Source organism: Prionailurus bengalensis, chromosome B4 (assembly GCF_016509475.1).
Source record: "Prionailurus bengalensis isolate Pbe53 chromosome B4, Fcat_Pben_1.1_paternal_pri, whole genome shotgun sequence".
Lineage (NCBI taxonomy): Eukaryota > Metazoa > Chordata > Mammalia > Carnivora > Felidae > Prionailurus > Prionailurus bengalensis.
In genome coordinates, this window is record NC_057358.1 from 117,167,762 (window position 1) to 117,183,080 (window position 15,319).

The 15,319-nt window shown below is 42.6% G+C and overlaps 2 protein-coding genes and 1 non-coding gene across 4 annotated transcripts in view; 1 reads left to right on the plus strand and 2 right to left on the minus strand.

Moving 5' to 3' along the window:
• LTA4H (leukotriene A4 hydrolase) overlaps positions 1–2,805 on the minus strand; it is a 35,675-nt gene extending 32,870 nt beyond the window's left edge. Inside the window, exon 1 of one of the 2 annotated variants that reach the window (XM_043562183.1) lies at positions 2,529–2,805. In XM_043562183.1, the coding sequence (XP_043418118.1) occupies positions 2,529–2,687 (159 nt within the window). In that variant the 5' untranslated portion in view covers positions 2,688–2,805. The remainder of the gene's footprint in view (positions 1–2,528) is intronic. The other variant, XM_043562184.1, reaches the window with a different exon arrangement.
• A 387-nt stretch (positions 2,806–3,192) lies between these two features.
• Positions 3,193–3,264, plus strand: TRNAD-GUC. The gene has a single exon. It is a non-coding gene; the product is annotated as a tRNA-Asp (tRNA).
• Positions 3,265–14,404: 11,140 nt separating this feature from the next.
• Positions 14,405–15,047, minus strand: LOC122473700 (40S ribosomal protein S24-like). Its single transcript, XM_043564314.1, has one exon. The coding sequence runs from the start codon at positions 14,805–14,807 to the stop codon at positions 14,487–14,489; it is 321 nt and encodes a 106-aa protein (XP_043420249.1). The 5' UTR covers positions 14,808–15,047; the 3' UTR covers positions 14,405–14,486.
• Between the last annotated feature and the right edge of the window lie 272 nt (positions 15,048–15,319).

A 15,319-nucleotide genomic window follows, 5' to 3' on the forward strand; every position in this document is an offset into this window, starting at 1 on the left:
TTCCCAGCTCAGCTATTTACTTAGTGAAGACTAAGGGTTTGCAGTCAGAAAGATCTGTGTTCACATCCTGGCTTCTGCAACTTACTAGTGAATGATCTTGGTCAAGACATTAAAAACTCTTTGAGCCATCAACTGACAGAACACCTAAAAAAATTGAAAATTTTAATACAAGAAACAAATGCTTGGAAGTTATCACAAATGAGTATTAAACTTCAGTGCAAATAACCCAAAACTTCAGAAGGATTTTCAGAAAAGCTGGGATTTAGTCCTAGCAGGGTTCCTTCAACATTCCCAGGATCAAGGACTCCGAGAATGAAGTGAGAAAGGACACTTGATGTCCTCACCCAGCACTGCCACTGGGTCCTCTCTATTGGTGGTTGGTGGTGAGGATGAGGTCCTCTCACCTTCAAGATACACTTAGCACATTTTTAGTGCAGCCCATGTAAACTTTAGGCACTGCTTTCTAATTGAATTCATCCATTGGTTCATCAAACTAACAACACGTCCTCTACCTGCCAGGTGCTATACTAAGAACCTGAGATACAAAGAGCCATGAAACACAGAACTACCTTCAAGAGCCTGTAATCTAGCGGAGGAAAGATGCTAATGTTGAATAAATAAAACCAAACTCTTGGCCTCAAGTTGTTGTGATAAATAAGCAAATTACAAACAGATGCCACTGTATACAACTAGACTTCCTTGCATAAAATCTAACATTATAATTCTCGGCTCTAATTTACTAAACAGACATGCCAGCCAGACATCCTGATTTAAAAACCTTACTTCTCTCAAGATTTGGGGAATGAAGAAAACAATGGGCAAGTTTTTAGATTGGAACACTGAATGTACATTCTTTTCCAAATTGAAGCATCCTGTCTTGTGCTTCCTCAAGGATCAGAGTTCAGTCTTTATTTTTACAAAACAGGTGAGAGTGCAAGGTCGTATTAAGCAGCGATGAACTATCAAAATCGACTTTCTTTTAATAAAAAGAGAGATTGCATTGAAGTGGCCAATCCTACCAGGGCAAAGCTGCCTGCAATAAAAGATAGCATGGTTCTTCAGGCAGAACAAAGTACAACCTACAAGGAAATAGATATCTTCTTGCCTGTGATATTAATTTTCTTCCTTGTAGTATTTTTGGTGACTAAATATCAATATATAGAGGAGTCCACCTACTTTTCAAATCAGAATCAGTCTAGCAAGATGGTAAAGGGCAAAGAGTAGGTTACCTGCTACATTAGTTCATATTAATAAACTCAAAACACAGGCCTATTACACAAACAGGAGTCATGAGAACCACCAATTCTTATCTAAACTTATACCCAACTAATTGACCACACTAATTTCCCACCATCAAGCCTACAACGTATGGTGATCAGGTTGCTTAATGCTGTGCTTTAGTAGATGCCACAATACTCTATGCAAAATACACTGGGCCTGGCATTTTAAACCCTTGTCCCTCTTATTTCTAAAATGCTCACCTATGAAATTCTTCAGGCGGAAGGCACAATCCAAATACTATCACTTTGAGTAAGAACACTGAAAACAAGTTACGTTGTACACATAAAATAATTTAATCATGCTCCATAAATCTAAACAAACTTTTCATCACTCAAGTGGCTAGCGATCTTGTGAAAGTACATTACTTTCTAAGAAGCGCAATAATTACTCGCTCCTTGGAACCAACTATAATACACTGCATTGAGATACGCTTGGAAAGCCTGAATGGCCCAACGGTCCTTAAATTATTTGAAGAGAAGGGCAATAAGAATCAAAGGTAGAAGGACCATGACCCTGGAGAAAAAGAGCTGCATCTAGAGTTAGCAGAGACTGGAAATACCAAAGCAGTAGGGATAGACGGGTCTGGAGCTGGAAATCCTAAGGGATTTGAGAAACACTGGTAGGGAGGCTGAGGAAAGACTACGATAGGTCGATGGGTCCCGTCCTGCAGACGTGCAGGTTGAAATAAGGTGCCTGGGAGCAAAGGATCAGCATCCGCAGGACATCGGGTGTGACTTAGATCAGACTGTGGACTGAGGAAGGTGCGCTGGGGGACTGGAAGAAATCTGGGGCCCGAGGAGGGAGTTCTGGGCTGCAGGCCGAGGAAATGGGGAGGCCACAAGGGGGTTAGCGCCAGAAACTAGGATTACAGGGGAGGGAGGATTCGTGCTAAAATGAAGCCTGAGCGCTGGGTGAGGAGCAGGGCGCGGATGGGGCGCTAGGATGTGCCCAGGGACTGGGAAGAGGAGTCTGGGGAGAGGCGCGCAGGAAGAGACACTTAGGTATATTCAGGGGCTGACGGAGGGATGCAGAGACATAAGTGGGTTTGGGAGGAGGAGATATAGGGTGAGTGGGGGCTGAGGAAGTGGAGGCTGAGAAATGAGTGAGGGCTGAAGGGGAGGTGTGGAATATGAGTTGAGGGCTGCAGACGGACCGAGGTGCGCGGCTGGGAAGGGGCGGCAGCGGGGAAAGGGACGCGACGCAGGCGGCCGGAGAGAGGCGGACACTGGGCGCTCGTCCCACCGTACCAGGCTGCGCAGATTGTCCTCCTGAGACTGCACGGTGAGCGCGGCGGTGCCGGTCAACACCCGGCGGGTAAAGTCGACGCTGCAGCGTAGGTGCAGGTGCTTGGTCCGGCACACCGAAGCCGGAGAGGCCAAGGAGCACGTATCCACTACCTCGGGCATGGCTCTGGGGAGTCCCTCCGCACGCCGATCTGCACCCCAAAACCTAGCTGCCAGACTACTCGACTGAGAGCGAGAGGAGGGAGGGAGGTAAAAAAGAGCTGAAGGACTCGTGGCGCCCGCCGGGAAGGGAAGTTTCTCAAAGTGAGAGAAGAGTAGGTTGCCCCGTGGCTGGAACTACAAGTCCCGTGATGCAGAGCGAGGAGGCGTGCGCTATGCTCCCTGGGAGTGTGTGTGGGGGGGGTGCTGAAAGGACTGGGGACATTCCTGAAAGGAGAGGAGGAAGAGGAGGGGAGTGGGAGCAGCCGGTGGAGGGGTGGGCCGACGGAAATGATCCCAAGTGTAGCGGGGAGATCAAGTGAATGCTTCCATTTTAGTTTCGTCCAACTTCGGTAGAAATTGCAATGGCAATTGAAGAATGTCAGACCTGTTGGTAGTAGCGGGCAGTAAAGATAGGGCAGGGTCAGAAGCAATAAGAGGCCTAGCAGAAGGCCTGCCTTCGTGCAGTTCCTCGTTAGTATAGTGGTGAGTATCCCCGCCTGTCACGCGGGAGACCGGGGTTCGATTCCCCGACGGGGAGGCACAGAGAAGCTTTTTTTCGTTTTCTTTTATTGCCTTTACAACAACTGTGATAAAAGTGCACCTTCAAACATTTTAAAAGTTAGTACGGAAGAAATAACCAATGTCAAATTACCTGCAAGCGTTACTTTTTAAGAGTTGTTTGGTTGCTGGCTTGCCGTGTCGGCAACCCAATACACGTGAGCTAAATATTGTATCAGTTCAACAGGATTTTCTTTAGTGCTTCTTAGGTACATTTCCAAGTTCTGGAGAGCAAAAACGGAATAAGCCAATATTCCCGTTTTAGAAATTTAGGAAGGTCATTTCAATATACTGTAATGAGAGAATTCTGTGATGTTGAGTATGTGCTGGCCACAAGATTGGAATTTGGAGCTGGGACATCTAGCTCGGCTCTGGGGCTCTTCCAGAAGGTGAGGAAAGATTGAAGGATGATTTCCTTTGGGATGGGACCTCAGAGTTGAAGCTGGAAAAACTGGGAGACGACAGGATTCAGAGGACTTTAAATAGCTGGTTCTTTAATCCTGAATTCATGGAGCGGGGTGGGAGGGGGCTGGGGGGAGGCGGGCATTGAAGAATTTTAAACAAGTGAGGGACATGGTCAGATTCACGTCATGGAGAGAACGCTGGTGGTTATTCAGAGAATGGCTATGAGTTATCAAAAACAGAGGCAGGTGAGTTAGGAAACTATTAGAATAGTCCAGGAAGAGGATGCATGGGGCCTAACAAAAGAGAATAAGTAAAAATAGAAAAGAAGGAATACTTAAGAGATAAACGGATTCACAGACTAAGAAGCGGCCTAAAGTGTTTCTCAGATTTTTGGCTTCAGTGTGTGAGAATCATTAAGGTGAGCAAACATATTAAGAGGACAGATTTAGGCGGGATGATCTAATTTTAATTTTGGACACTCAGAGTTTTAGAATGTATAGGAGTCAAAGTGGAGATGTCTGTGAATCACTTGGATATTTAAATCCATAGATCTGGGGAAGTTTATGGCAGATATCAGAACATCCGGGAATGTGGCAGGTGAAGAAGCTCTGGCAGTGAATGAGTTCAGTCCAAGTAGAGTGTGTAAAGGGAACAGCAGTGAAAACAGGTTGAAAGCTGGGAGAACAGCAGGTTTTAACAAAAAAAGGCTAAAGGAAGGAGGGAATCCTTTCACAATGTATGCATATATCAAATCACCACAATGTACACTTTAAATATATTACAGTTTTATTTGTCAATTATATCTCAATAAAGCTGAAATTTGAGGGTCAAGGAGAGTAAGAACTCATGAAACAAACTAAGAAGAGCCAACCAGCAATGTCAAATGCAGCCTGGAGGGCCATTAAAATAAAAAATAAAAAGCCTCCTTTGGATTCAGCAACGGGGTGGAAGTAGGCAGGATGGTGGTTTTATTGAGGTTTGTAATTTCGTGGAAGGTGGATGCCGGAGAGCAATAGGTTGAGCAATTAAAGAGAACAGGGAGATAGAACGTGTCAAGACGTTTGGCCAAGTTGAGAAAGGAAGACAAAAGAGGAATAGAGAAGAATGTGGCATTGAGAGCGTGTTTTATTTTTTTAGGGAAAGAGATTCCTTAACATGCTTAGATATAGATGTGAACGGGTTTCTAGAGAAGAAGAAATTGAAGATTTAAAAAGTGTGGGAGGTTGTGGCTTAAGCAAGTCACACCACCAAGTGTGGTTGGTGTTGGCTTAAGCAAGCCAAAGGAAAACAAAATAAAATAAAAACATCCAAAACTATGAAATCCAATATTTTACACGTGCGAAAGTCTGAATTTCATAGGACCTAAGAATCTGTGACATAGTTGACATTTGCACACATTTTTTTGAGATTTGCATTTTTTGACATTTGCATACATTTGAAGATCAAATGATCTTCCTCATGGAGAAAGGATAGTTTGTTTTAATAAAAGAATGTCAATATCATCATCTTCTATTATCGATTACCAGGAGCCCACAGGGTTTATGCCAATGTGTGCAAAAAGAGGGAGTCACAGGCAACCACAAATGCATTCCTCGAATTGATTAATAGATTAGTCAAAAGATAGATATTCAGTCGCAATTACCTTCTAAGATACCACTGACCCCAAATACAGTGTCCAAAATTAGCAATTCACAAACAATAGAAGTTTTCTTCATATCCAGTGGTGGATTGGGAAGGTTTAAAAACATGAAGCTTGGACCACATGGGTGGCTCAGTCAGTTATGCATCCAACTTTAGCTCAGGTCACTATCTCATGGTTCATGGGTTTCGGCCCTGCATTGGGCTCAGTGCTGACAGCTCAGAGCCTGGAGCCTGCTTTGGATTCTGTGTCTCCTTCTCTTTCTGTCCCTAACCCACTCACGCTCTGTCTCTCTCTCTCTCTCTCTCAAAAATAAATAAACATTAAAAAAAATAAAAACATGAACTTTTCCATTGCTTCTATAAAAGAATGATAACAATAAGAATGATATACAAAAGGAGACTTTATTAAGGATGAAATGTAAAATTTTATTTATTTATTTATTTAAAAAAATTTTTTTTAACATTTATTCATCTTTGAGAGACAGAGCATGAGCGGAGAGAGGGAGACACAGAATCGGAAGCAGGCTCCAGGCTGTCAGCACAGAGCCCAATGTGGGGTTCGAACTCACAAACAGTGAGATCATGACCCGAGCCGAAGTCGGACGCTCCACCGACTGAGCCACCTGGGGGCCCCTAAATGTAAAGTTTTATTAAAAGAAGTAGTAAATATATTTACAGAGCCATTTGAACAGGGAGTATTTTAGCTCTACTGCTCACCTGGAAAAATTACTTAATCCCTAGAATCCTCAATCCTTTCGGGAAAATTGAGATACCTGTGCCTCATGGGGTTGTTGGAAGGATGAAATGAAATAATGCATGTGAAGTGCTAAGCATTGTACTTGGCATAGTGATCATTTGTTACATGTTTGCTGCTATTATTTTTATTGGTTTTTATTTTGTCCATTTTGGTCATGTTAATATGTGTTTTTCCTTATTTTGTTAGCAAGAGTTTTTAGGAAGACCTGGAAAATGAGAAGCAACCAAGACATGGGAAATCAGCAGATAGTGCCAAAAGAGACCTCTGAAGAGAGTTCCCAACATTAGTGATGATCACCTGTTTTTGAAATATATTTACACTTAGGAAATTTGGGAAAATCGCAATAGGTGTATTAACACATGACTTCCTATTTCCATCATGTCGAGCTCTTCAGGGTCACCTTCACACGCCAAACTTCAGCCAAGCTCAGAGTAGCTTGTGCAAGAAAGATCTCAGCTCTCTGGAGCTCTTCCTTAAGACTTGACCTCCACCCGTCCCCAGGGCTCCTAGAAAGAGTTCTCTCCCAGGAGCTCTCTCCCGTCCCTCTAATCTGGACAGGAGTCTAGCAGAATCTCTTTTCCTGACAGAACAGAAGTGTACGTGACGCCCTTCCTGTTCTCCTTCCAGTGGGTGAGAAAGTGGAAGAAATTATTTTAGCTACTTTTTTTTTTTTCATGTTTAGTTCACAAAATGGTTGAGGCAGCCCTGACCCATTTCTGCATTTTTCTATGAAATCTGTTTTTGTGTGTTCAAGAATTTTATACTTAATATTCACATCTCTAGTCTGGTCATGCCAAGAAAAGGTGAGGGCAGCTGGGGAGGCCAGAAATGAAGGGAGCACAAGACAAAGTTCTTCCCAGTTAGTAAAATAGCATAAGCGACCCTCTCCACCTGCCCTGACTCCTTCTACCTCCTCCCTGGCCCCTATCCCTGGTTGAAAGCAGGCTGGGTCTGGAGAGCCTCTCACACAGATTTGCCATTTGCTTCTCTGTTTGTGCCCACAGGAGGGACTGGCCAGAACAGGATAGATTGTCAAGCTGTGCTGGGTGGGACTGCTGGTCACATGACCTTCTCTGTTTCCCCCACACCAAGTAGGGTTCCAAGACCAGCAGTATCAGTGTCTCTTAAAAGCCTCACCAGAAATACAGATCTCAGGCCCTGGCCCTGGCTTGCTGGCTCAGAATCTGCATCTTAATAAGATACTCCCAGGGATCAGTATGAATATTAAATTAAACCACTGCCTTAGAGACTCAAAGGATACTTTTGGGATTGGAGGAAATTCAGTTCAAGAGTTATCAAACATATCAGGACTCCTTCTCTTGGAGTCCTGGCCCTGGATCCTCAAATCGGTACTCCTCTAATAGTCTAATGTCATCCCCAATACAGCATAAATATCAGTTTATTTGTCCTTTTTCCCCACTCAATGGAGTGTCCTGAATTTCCAGATGGTATATTTTCCATCTCTGACCATGTTTGTTGGATGGATGAATAAATGTACAAATGAATGAGGCTTTCATATGAGGTTCCAGGGATACTTTTATTCAGTGCTTTACTCTTTGTTGGCTTTGAAGCAAAGAAAAAGCTGCTTCTTGAACTCTTTCTTGTCCTCTGATGTCACCAGGCAATATGTTTGCTTGCAACACAAAATGCACTTACTGTCCTCTTGTAAATGGTAAACCCTTTACAAATATTTTCATTGAACCATAGAATCTACTCATAAAAGTGCACATATCATAAGTGCATAGCTCACTGAGCTTTATAAACTGAACACACACCAGTGCAATCAGTACCCAGATTAGATACAGAGCATCACCACCACCCCACTAGATGGCCCCCTCAAATTCTCTCCTATTCTTTATAAGCCTCGCTCCCTGGAGGTAATCACTGCTTGATTGCTAACAACATATTATTTCTACCTGTTTTGTTATTTATATTTCCTTTACTTAAAAAGAAATGTACAGTAGGTACTCTCATGCCTGGATTCTTTAGCTCTTATATTTGTAAGATTCTTCCATATTGTTGTGTATAGTTCTGGGTTATGTGTCCTCACTGCTGTGTAGTGTTACATGTGTGGGTAGACCACGATATATTTATCTGTCCTAGTGTGGATGGACATTAGGATAATTTTCAGTTCTGCATTACTGTGAATGGTGCTGCTATAGCACATTCCAGAACATGTCTTTTGGTGGACATATTGCCGCCAGGTTTTGATGTGCTGCTTTGACCCATGCCAGGTCCCATTCCTTTGGGACCTCTGCACCAAGCCAAAACTCATTCATTGCAGCAACCCAGGCTCTCTCATTATGGACTCAAACCCAACAAGCTCCCAGCTGGAGTAGGGAAAGGTGGATCAAGCAGGAAGGGAGGCTGTTTTCAAGTTACAAGAAAAAAATTTTCTTCACAGGGACGCCTGGGTGGCTTAGTCAGTTAAGCTGGCTCTTGGTTTCAGCTCTGGTCATGATCTCACGGTTCTTGGGTTCAAGCCCCGCATGAGTTCAAGCCTCACATGAGTTCAAGCCCTGCACGGGGCTCTGCACTGATAGCACAGAGCCTGCTTGGGATTGTCTCTCCCTCTCTCTCTGCCTCTCCCCAGTGTGTGTTCTTGCTCGCTCTCTCCCCCTCTCAAAAATAAATAAATAAACTTAAAAAAATTCTTCCCACATACTGATCTAAATCATACTTTATTTTCTTCTCAGTCCCTACTGTTTCTTTTCTAGGTGCACCTGATTGCAAGATTCAGCCGCACTGGGGTTTTTTCTGACTCAGAGATTCCGGCTCTACTTACATTTTTCCTGCTAAGTAGCCAGTGGTATTTCATCAAAGTAGGTACTTACACCTTTTGTTCTGATGGCTTAAAGCATGTGTGGGGTTTGACAAGTGTCATTACTGGTTTCAAAAACAGTATTTCTGTCTCAGGTTGGTTGGCGTTGAGCCCAGTTTCTCTTGTTTGCCTGCAGAGCAGGGGTGATTGCTATTTGCTTGTAAAATACGTTTGCAGCAAAGACCTACCTAAAAGTCTTTCCTTCTAAACATTCTTCTCCTTTACAAATTTGTGTTTGAAGAACTAACTAGTATTTTGTCATTTCTTATAAAAGGCCTCTTGTGCTTTGTATTTGGAATTGAGCAAACCCAAGTAAGAGGCTCATATAGTTGACTTCTCACGTTCTCCGGCAGGTGTGTGCCTTAGTACTTCTCCAGCTGAGCCATGCACGTCCCCTCACCTCCCACCCTGCTTTCCACTTCCCTTCCAAATGCTGCCTCCTCCGGGCATCCAATACAGACCCTTCTCCAGACAGACTCTACTCTTTCCCAGGGGTGCACCCCACTGTTCTCCCCCAGGCCAAGGTGCTGGACTGATTCCCTGCTCACTCCTCTCTCCCCTGTTTGCTGGCCCCCTTCTCCAGAAATATCTTCCCAATGTATTGTCCTTCCCTTGTTGGTCCTGAAGTTTTCTGAATAGGAACTTTATACACACACACACACACACACACACACACAACACACAGAGTTAACCCTCATTATTTGCAGATTTCATATTTGTGAGTTCATCCACTCACTAAAATTTAGTTGTTACCCCAAATCAATACTTGAAGCCCTTTCATGGTCCTTTGTGGACACATGCAGAGCAGTGAAAAAATTGAGTTGCCTGAGGCTCACATTCTCAGCTGAAGCTGAACAAGGCAAAGCTGAGCCTTCTTGTTTCTGCCTACAGCTTACACTGTAAACAAGTGTCCTTTTCGTGGTGTTTAGTGTCATGTTTTTCACATTTTTGTGCTTTTGGGGGGTGGTTATTTCACTGTTCTAAATATCCTCCAAGCACATGCTGAAGTGCTGTCTTGTTTTCCGAAGCACAGGAAGGCTATGATGTGCCCCATGGAGAACATACATGTGTTAGAGAAGCTTCGTTCAGGCATGACTCACATTGCTGGGGGCTATGAGTTTGATATTAATGAATCAACCCTGTATTAGATAAGGTGTCTTTGGACAGAAGCACACATAAAACAAGGTTATGTATTAAGGCGCTCCTGGGTAGCTCAGTCAGTTAGGCGTCCAACTTCAGCTCAGGTCATGATCCCATGGTTCATGGGTTTGAGCCCCGTGTCGGGCTCTGTGCTGACAGCTCAGAGCCTGGAGCCTGCTTCAGATTCTGTGTCTCCCTCTCTCTCTGCCCCTCCCCTACTTGCACTCTCCTCCCCTCCCTCTCTCTCTCAAAAATAAACATTAAAAAAAAATTAAAACAAGTTATGTATTGATTGAAAAATGCCACCAAAAGTTCACAGAACCCCACTGTGCTTCCCCTGGGAGCAGTGGTTCAGGTTTCACTAATTCAGTGCTCACTGCAACTTTATATAGAGCACAACCACAGCAAGTAAGGAGAGTCAACTGTACATATTCTTGCCCTTCCAGTCAGTTCACATTTGTTTCTTTCAACCTCTCTCTGTTCCCAAAGCAGTTAAGGTGGCAAGCTTTCCCTGGGGATACCTTACTCTCTCAGAGCACCCAGCTCAGTACAATGTGGTAGGTGGGTCCTCAGTAGATGGGAAAGGAATCCAAGAAGGAGGGGAGGGAGGATGGGACAAAGGAAGGAGGGGTGGGGGTGGGGGGAAGGAAGGAACAGTGGAAGCTGAGATTATTGCTTGTCAAAGAGAGCTTGGATTCCCGGAATTTCACAGTCCTCAAATGCTTCCTCTTTATTTCCGAGAGGAATCATTGAACTAGAATAACATAAAATTAGAAATTAAGTGCTATTTTGTGATGGCTTTGGCTTTTATTTCTGCTCTTTAAGGAATCACACAGAGCAAATCTTCCAGATTCTTTGGAATTTTAAAAAAATGTTTCCTTTTCCTCCTTCTACCCACTCTTCACCCATTGTTCACTTGGAGCAGGAAAGCCCTGTAATTCCCCAACTCTAGGCCAAAAGGAACTGTACTCAAGGCAGGCTTAAATACAACTCTGAGATATTACCAGACACCTTTCATGGGTAGCAAGCAGCATGGATATTGGCTTGTCCTTGGGAAGTTCATTACCTTATTGGGCAAATGAAGACCATAAAATGAAACCGCTAGAGAACAGAGTGGGTGACTGAATAATTAAAGGGTATTCAGGTGGACCGGTCCACAAATGCTGTAGGAGTTCAGTGGAGAGGTCTGTGGGCATCTTTCTGGAAGCAGTGAGGCATGCATGGAAACATAAAGCAGAGGTCTCATTTTTTTTAAATTGCTAACCAATATCAATAAAAATTTGGGGGGGCACACCCTCAAAAAATGTGGGGTTTTTTGCTTGTTTATAAATTCTTTACATGTGCTAATGTAACTAATGAATATCTCATGAAACAAAATACATTGGAGGAAGGGTCGTGGTCAATGATAGTGAATATAAATCCTTAATTTTAAATAATCATCTTCATAATTTTGCTTTGCATCATATAGAGCTACCTTCCTGTCAGATTTGATTTGATCATCATTGTTTCATTTTGTTCGTTAAATCGAGGTAACCTACCTTATCTTGGAATAGAAGCATAAGTTCTGCCATTTTCGTTTGCTTACTTATACTTACACGGTAACTTCTGCATTGAGGCTGCAATCTGTGAAACCTAAGCATAGCATTTCCAATTACCTGAGCCTCCAGAAAAGTCATGAGCCTGCAGAGTGGTTTGGCCAGGGGCAACAGAAATAATGCCAGCCCACTGAGAAAAGTTAAAGGAACAGTAGAAGAACAAAATACAGTTGTTTATGATTACATCTCACAAGTCATATCTGTGAAGCAGACCACTTTCATAAATAAAATTAGAGGTTTAGTATTTCCTGCCTGTACCCAAATGATTGCTGCATGCATTGTCTATCCTGCTTTGGAAACCTCTCCTGAGTGAATGTGTAAAGTTTGGATGGGTAACTGAAAGGGACAGTAATTCCTAAGACGTTAATGGTTAAGAGCATAGTCAGAAACCAAATGCAAATTCAGAAAAATAGCTCACACTTCTTGAACCCCCAGATGTATTTCCAAAGGACGAATCCATCACATTTTACTTGTGATGCCTATGTGCACTGGGGCTGTGCATTCCACCCTGGCCTAGTGATCAGGGCAGGGATTCACTGAGGTTTTCTGTCCCCTAGAACCGGAAGAAATCGCAGCCACTGGAAACTTACCTTTCCAGGTTAAACTAGCATCACTGAGCCTTGAAAAGTGACGTACCTTCACCTCTGCCATATTTGATTGGTCACACAAGACCAACCCTGATACCATAGGAGGGAACTACACAAAGACATGAATACCAGGAGGTAGAGGCCATTGGGAGCCTTGTTGGAGCTGGCTACTACCACGACGTAGGCATTATTATCATCCCCATTTTACAAAGGAAGAAACCGAGGGCCTGATAAATAAGTAATTTGCTCAAGTCACTAGCTTGGAAAAAGCAGACCGTGGGTTCCAACCAGGGAGTGTGACCCCAGAGCACATCCTTTTTGAGCACAGCACTGTAGCCTGATCTCACCGCAGGCCTTTTTCTAACTTCCTTTCTTCACCCCACTGCGTGAAACATTGCAAATGAGATAGATTTCCTTTTGCTTAGACCATTTCAAAAGTCATTGTTTCTTAAGGGTGGAGGTTGGAGGGTTTCCAAAGAAGGAAATACAATGAGAATATCTGGCCAAAGTCCCTAACATGTACACGTTAATTAATTAACTAAGAAAATGTCATCCAGAGACTGAGAATAACAAGACCATTGACCCGATTTCAGAATCTGACATTTACAAAATGATCACAAGGTAGTGGGTTGTGTGTACATCCTGTTCCATTTCTCCCTTCCTGGTTGTTTCGGTCAGGTTGTCTCACGAGTCTGGGTGGGCTAAATTGAGCAACATTTTGCTAAAATAAGTCTGCAATATTAGACCTTAGGAAACAAAAGCCGGAAAGAGAAACTACATTTCCTATAAAAAGTGGAACTATTGGATAACATCTTGCCAACAGTGTGACTGGATAGAGGGCGATCTATGTGTGAGAAGGAGTAGGACTATATATGATGTTTAATGTTATCTGTATAAACGATCATGAGAAAGGTAAAGTTTTGTTGTTCTTTTGTTATGATCTTTTCTTAACCAAATCTGTAGTTGCGCTGAATTGTAGGCCATCATTTTAAACTAGATATGGCACGGCATTCATCAATACACACATTTTGTTTTATTTAGTAATTTATGTTAGCATTTTCTCTATGTCAGGCCCTATTCTAAGTGCTTTAGACATATTAACATAATTTTTAAACTTCTTTTTTACAACAATTTGAGGCATACAGCATAAAGATCTGATATTTGTGTAGATTGCAAAATGATCACCACAATAAGTCTAGTTAACATCTGTCACCATACCTACAGATTTTATTTTCTTGTGATGAGAACTTTTAAGATGTACTCTTTTAGCAACTTTAAAATATGCAAGAGTATTATTAACTGCAGTCACCATGCTGCACATTATATTTCCGTGACTTATTTATTTATGACTGGAAGTCTCTACCTTTTGACCCTCTTCATGTATTTTGTCCACTCCCCCTGCCTCCAACCTCTGGCAACCACCAATCTGTTCTCTGTAACTCTCAGGTTGATTTTGTTTTTAATTCTATATATAAGTGAGATCATATGGTATGTAGGTATATACTTACCTTTCTCTTCCTGACTTATTTCACTTATCATAATGCCCTCAAGGTCCATTCCTGTTGTTGCAAATGGCAGGATTATTTTTATGGCTGAACCATGTGTGTGTGCGTGCGTGTGTGTGTGTGTGTGTAAGTGTAGGTATATGTGTATATATGTGTGTATAACTGTATGTATACATATATACACACACACAGACATACACACCGTATTTTCTTTTTCATTCTTCCACTGATGGACATTTGGGTTGTTTTCATATCCTGGCTATTGTAAATAATGCTGTAATGCACATGGGGGTACATATATCTTTTCAAGGTAGTGTTTTCATTTTCTTCAGATAAATACCCAGAGTGGAATTGCTGGATCATATGGTAGTTCTATTTTTTTTAAGTTCTTTCTTTTTTTTTTTTAATGTTTATTTATTTTTGAGAGAGAGAGAGAGAGCAGGGGAGGGGCAGAGAGAGAAGGAGGCACAGAATTCAAAGCAGGCTCCAGGCTCTGAGCTGTCAGCACAGAGCCTGATGTGGGGCTCAAACTTACTATCTGAACCATGAGATCATGACCTGAGCCAAAGTCAGGTGCTTAACCGACTGAGCCACCCAGGCGCCCCATATATATTTTTAAGTTCTTAGCTGATTAATCCTCTCATGAAAAATCTGCACCATCACCACAGATAAAGTCACTGCAGAACCTTTATTCCTTCTGTTTTCCAATCTCCGGCTCACTTGTTGCCCATACCAACATTGGCTTCTGCAGTCACCCTGACTTCTTCATTCTGTTCTTATGGTCCTTTCCCTGTTTTCTGGAGGTCTTTTTCTTCTCACACAGGCCATGTCTTGCAAGTCTATGTTTGGGTTCATTTTTCTGTGCATCATCCAAGGAACCATAAATCATGCCAAAGCCAGTTGTCTCGCCACCACCAAAATGGGTTCTGAATCCAAATACAAAGATGGCATCTGGTGTGGTCTTGTCCGTTCTGGCTAGTTTTCCCTGAATTTCTGTCTTAAGTACTGTTGCCTTTCCAGGGTGAAGAACATCAATGAGCAGTTGCTTCCTCTGAAGTAGTTGGTTGGTCATGAACTTCCTGGCCCAGATAGGTACTGTGTCCTTCTTGATGGTGGCTGAGCTTCAAGCAGCCAGGGAGGAAAAGAGAATGACTATATGGTAGTTCTATCTTTAGTTTTTTGAGGATCCTCCAGACTGTGTTCCATAATGGCTGCATCATATTTATATTCCCACCAACGGTGCACAAGGTTTCCCTCTTCTTCACATCCTCACCAACACTTGTTATGTCTTGTCTTTTTGATAATAGCCATCCTAACAGGTATAAGGTAATATCTCATTGTGGTTTTGATTTGCATTTGATTTTGATTTTGATTTGCATTTCTCTGATGATTAGTGATGTTAAGCGTCTTTTCATGTGTCTGCTGGCCATCAGGATGTCTTCCTTGGAAAAACGGATTTTCAGATCCTTTGCCCATTTTTTTAGTCAGATTTTTTTTTTTGCTATTGAGTTGAATACATTCTTTATATATTTTGGATATTAACCTCTTATCAGATACATGATTTGCAAATGTTTTCTCCCATCT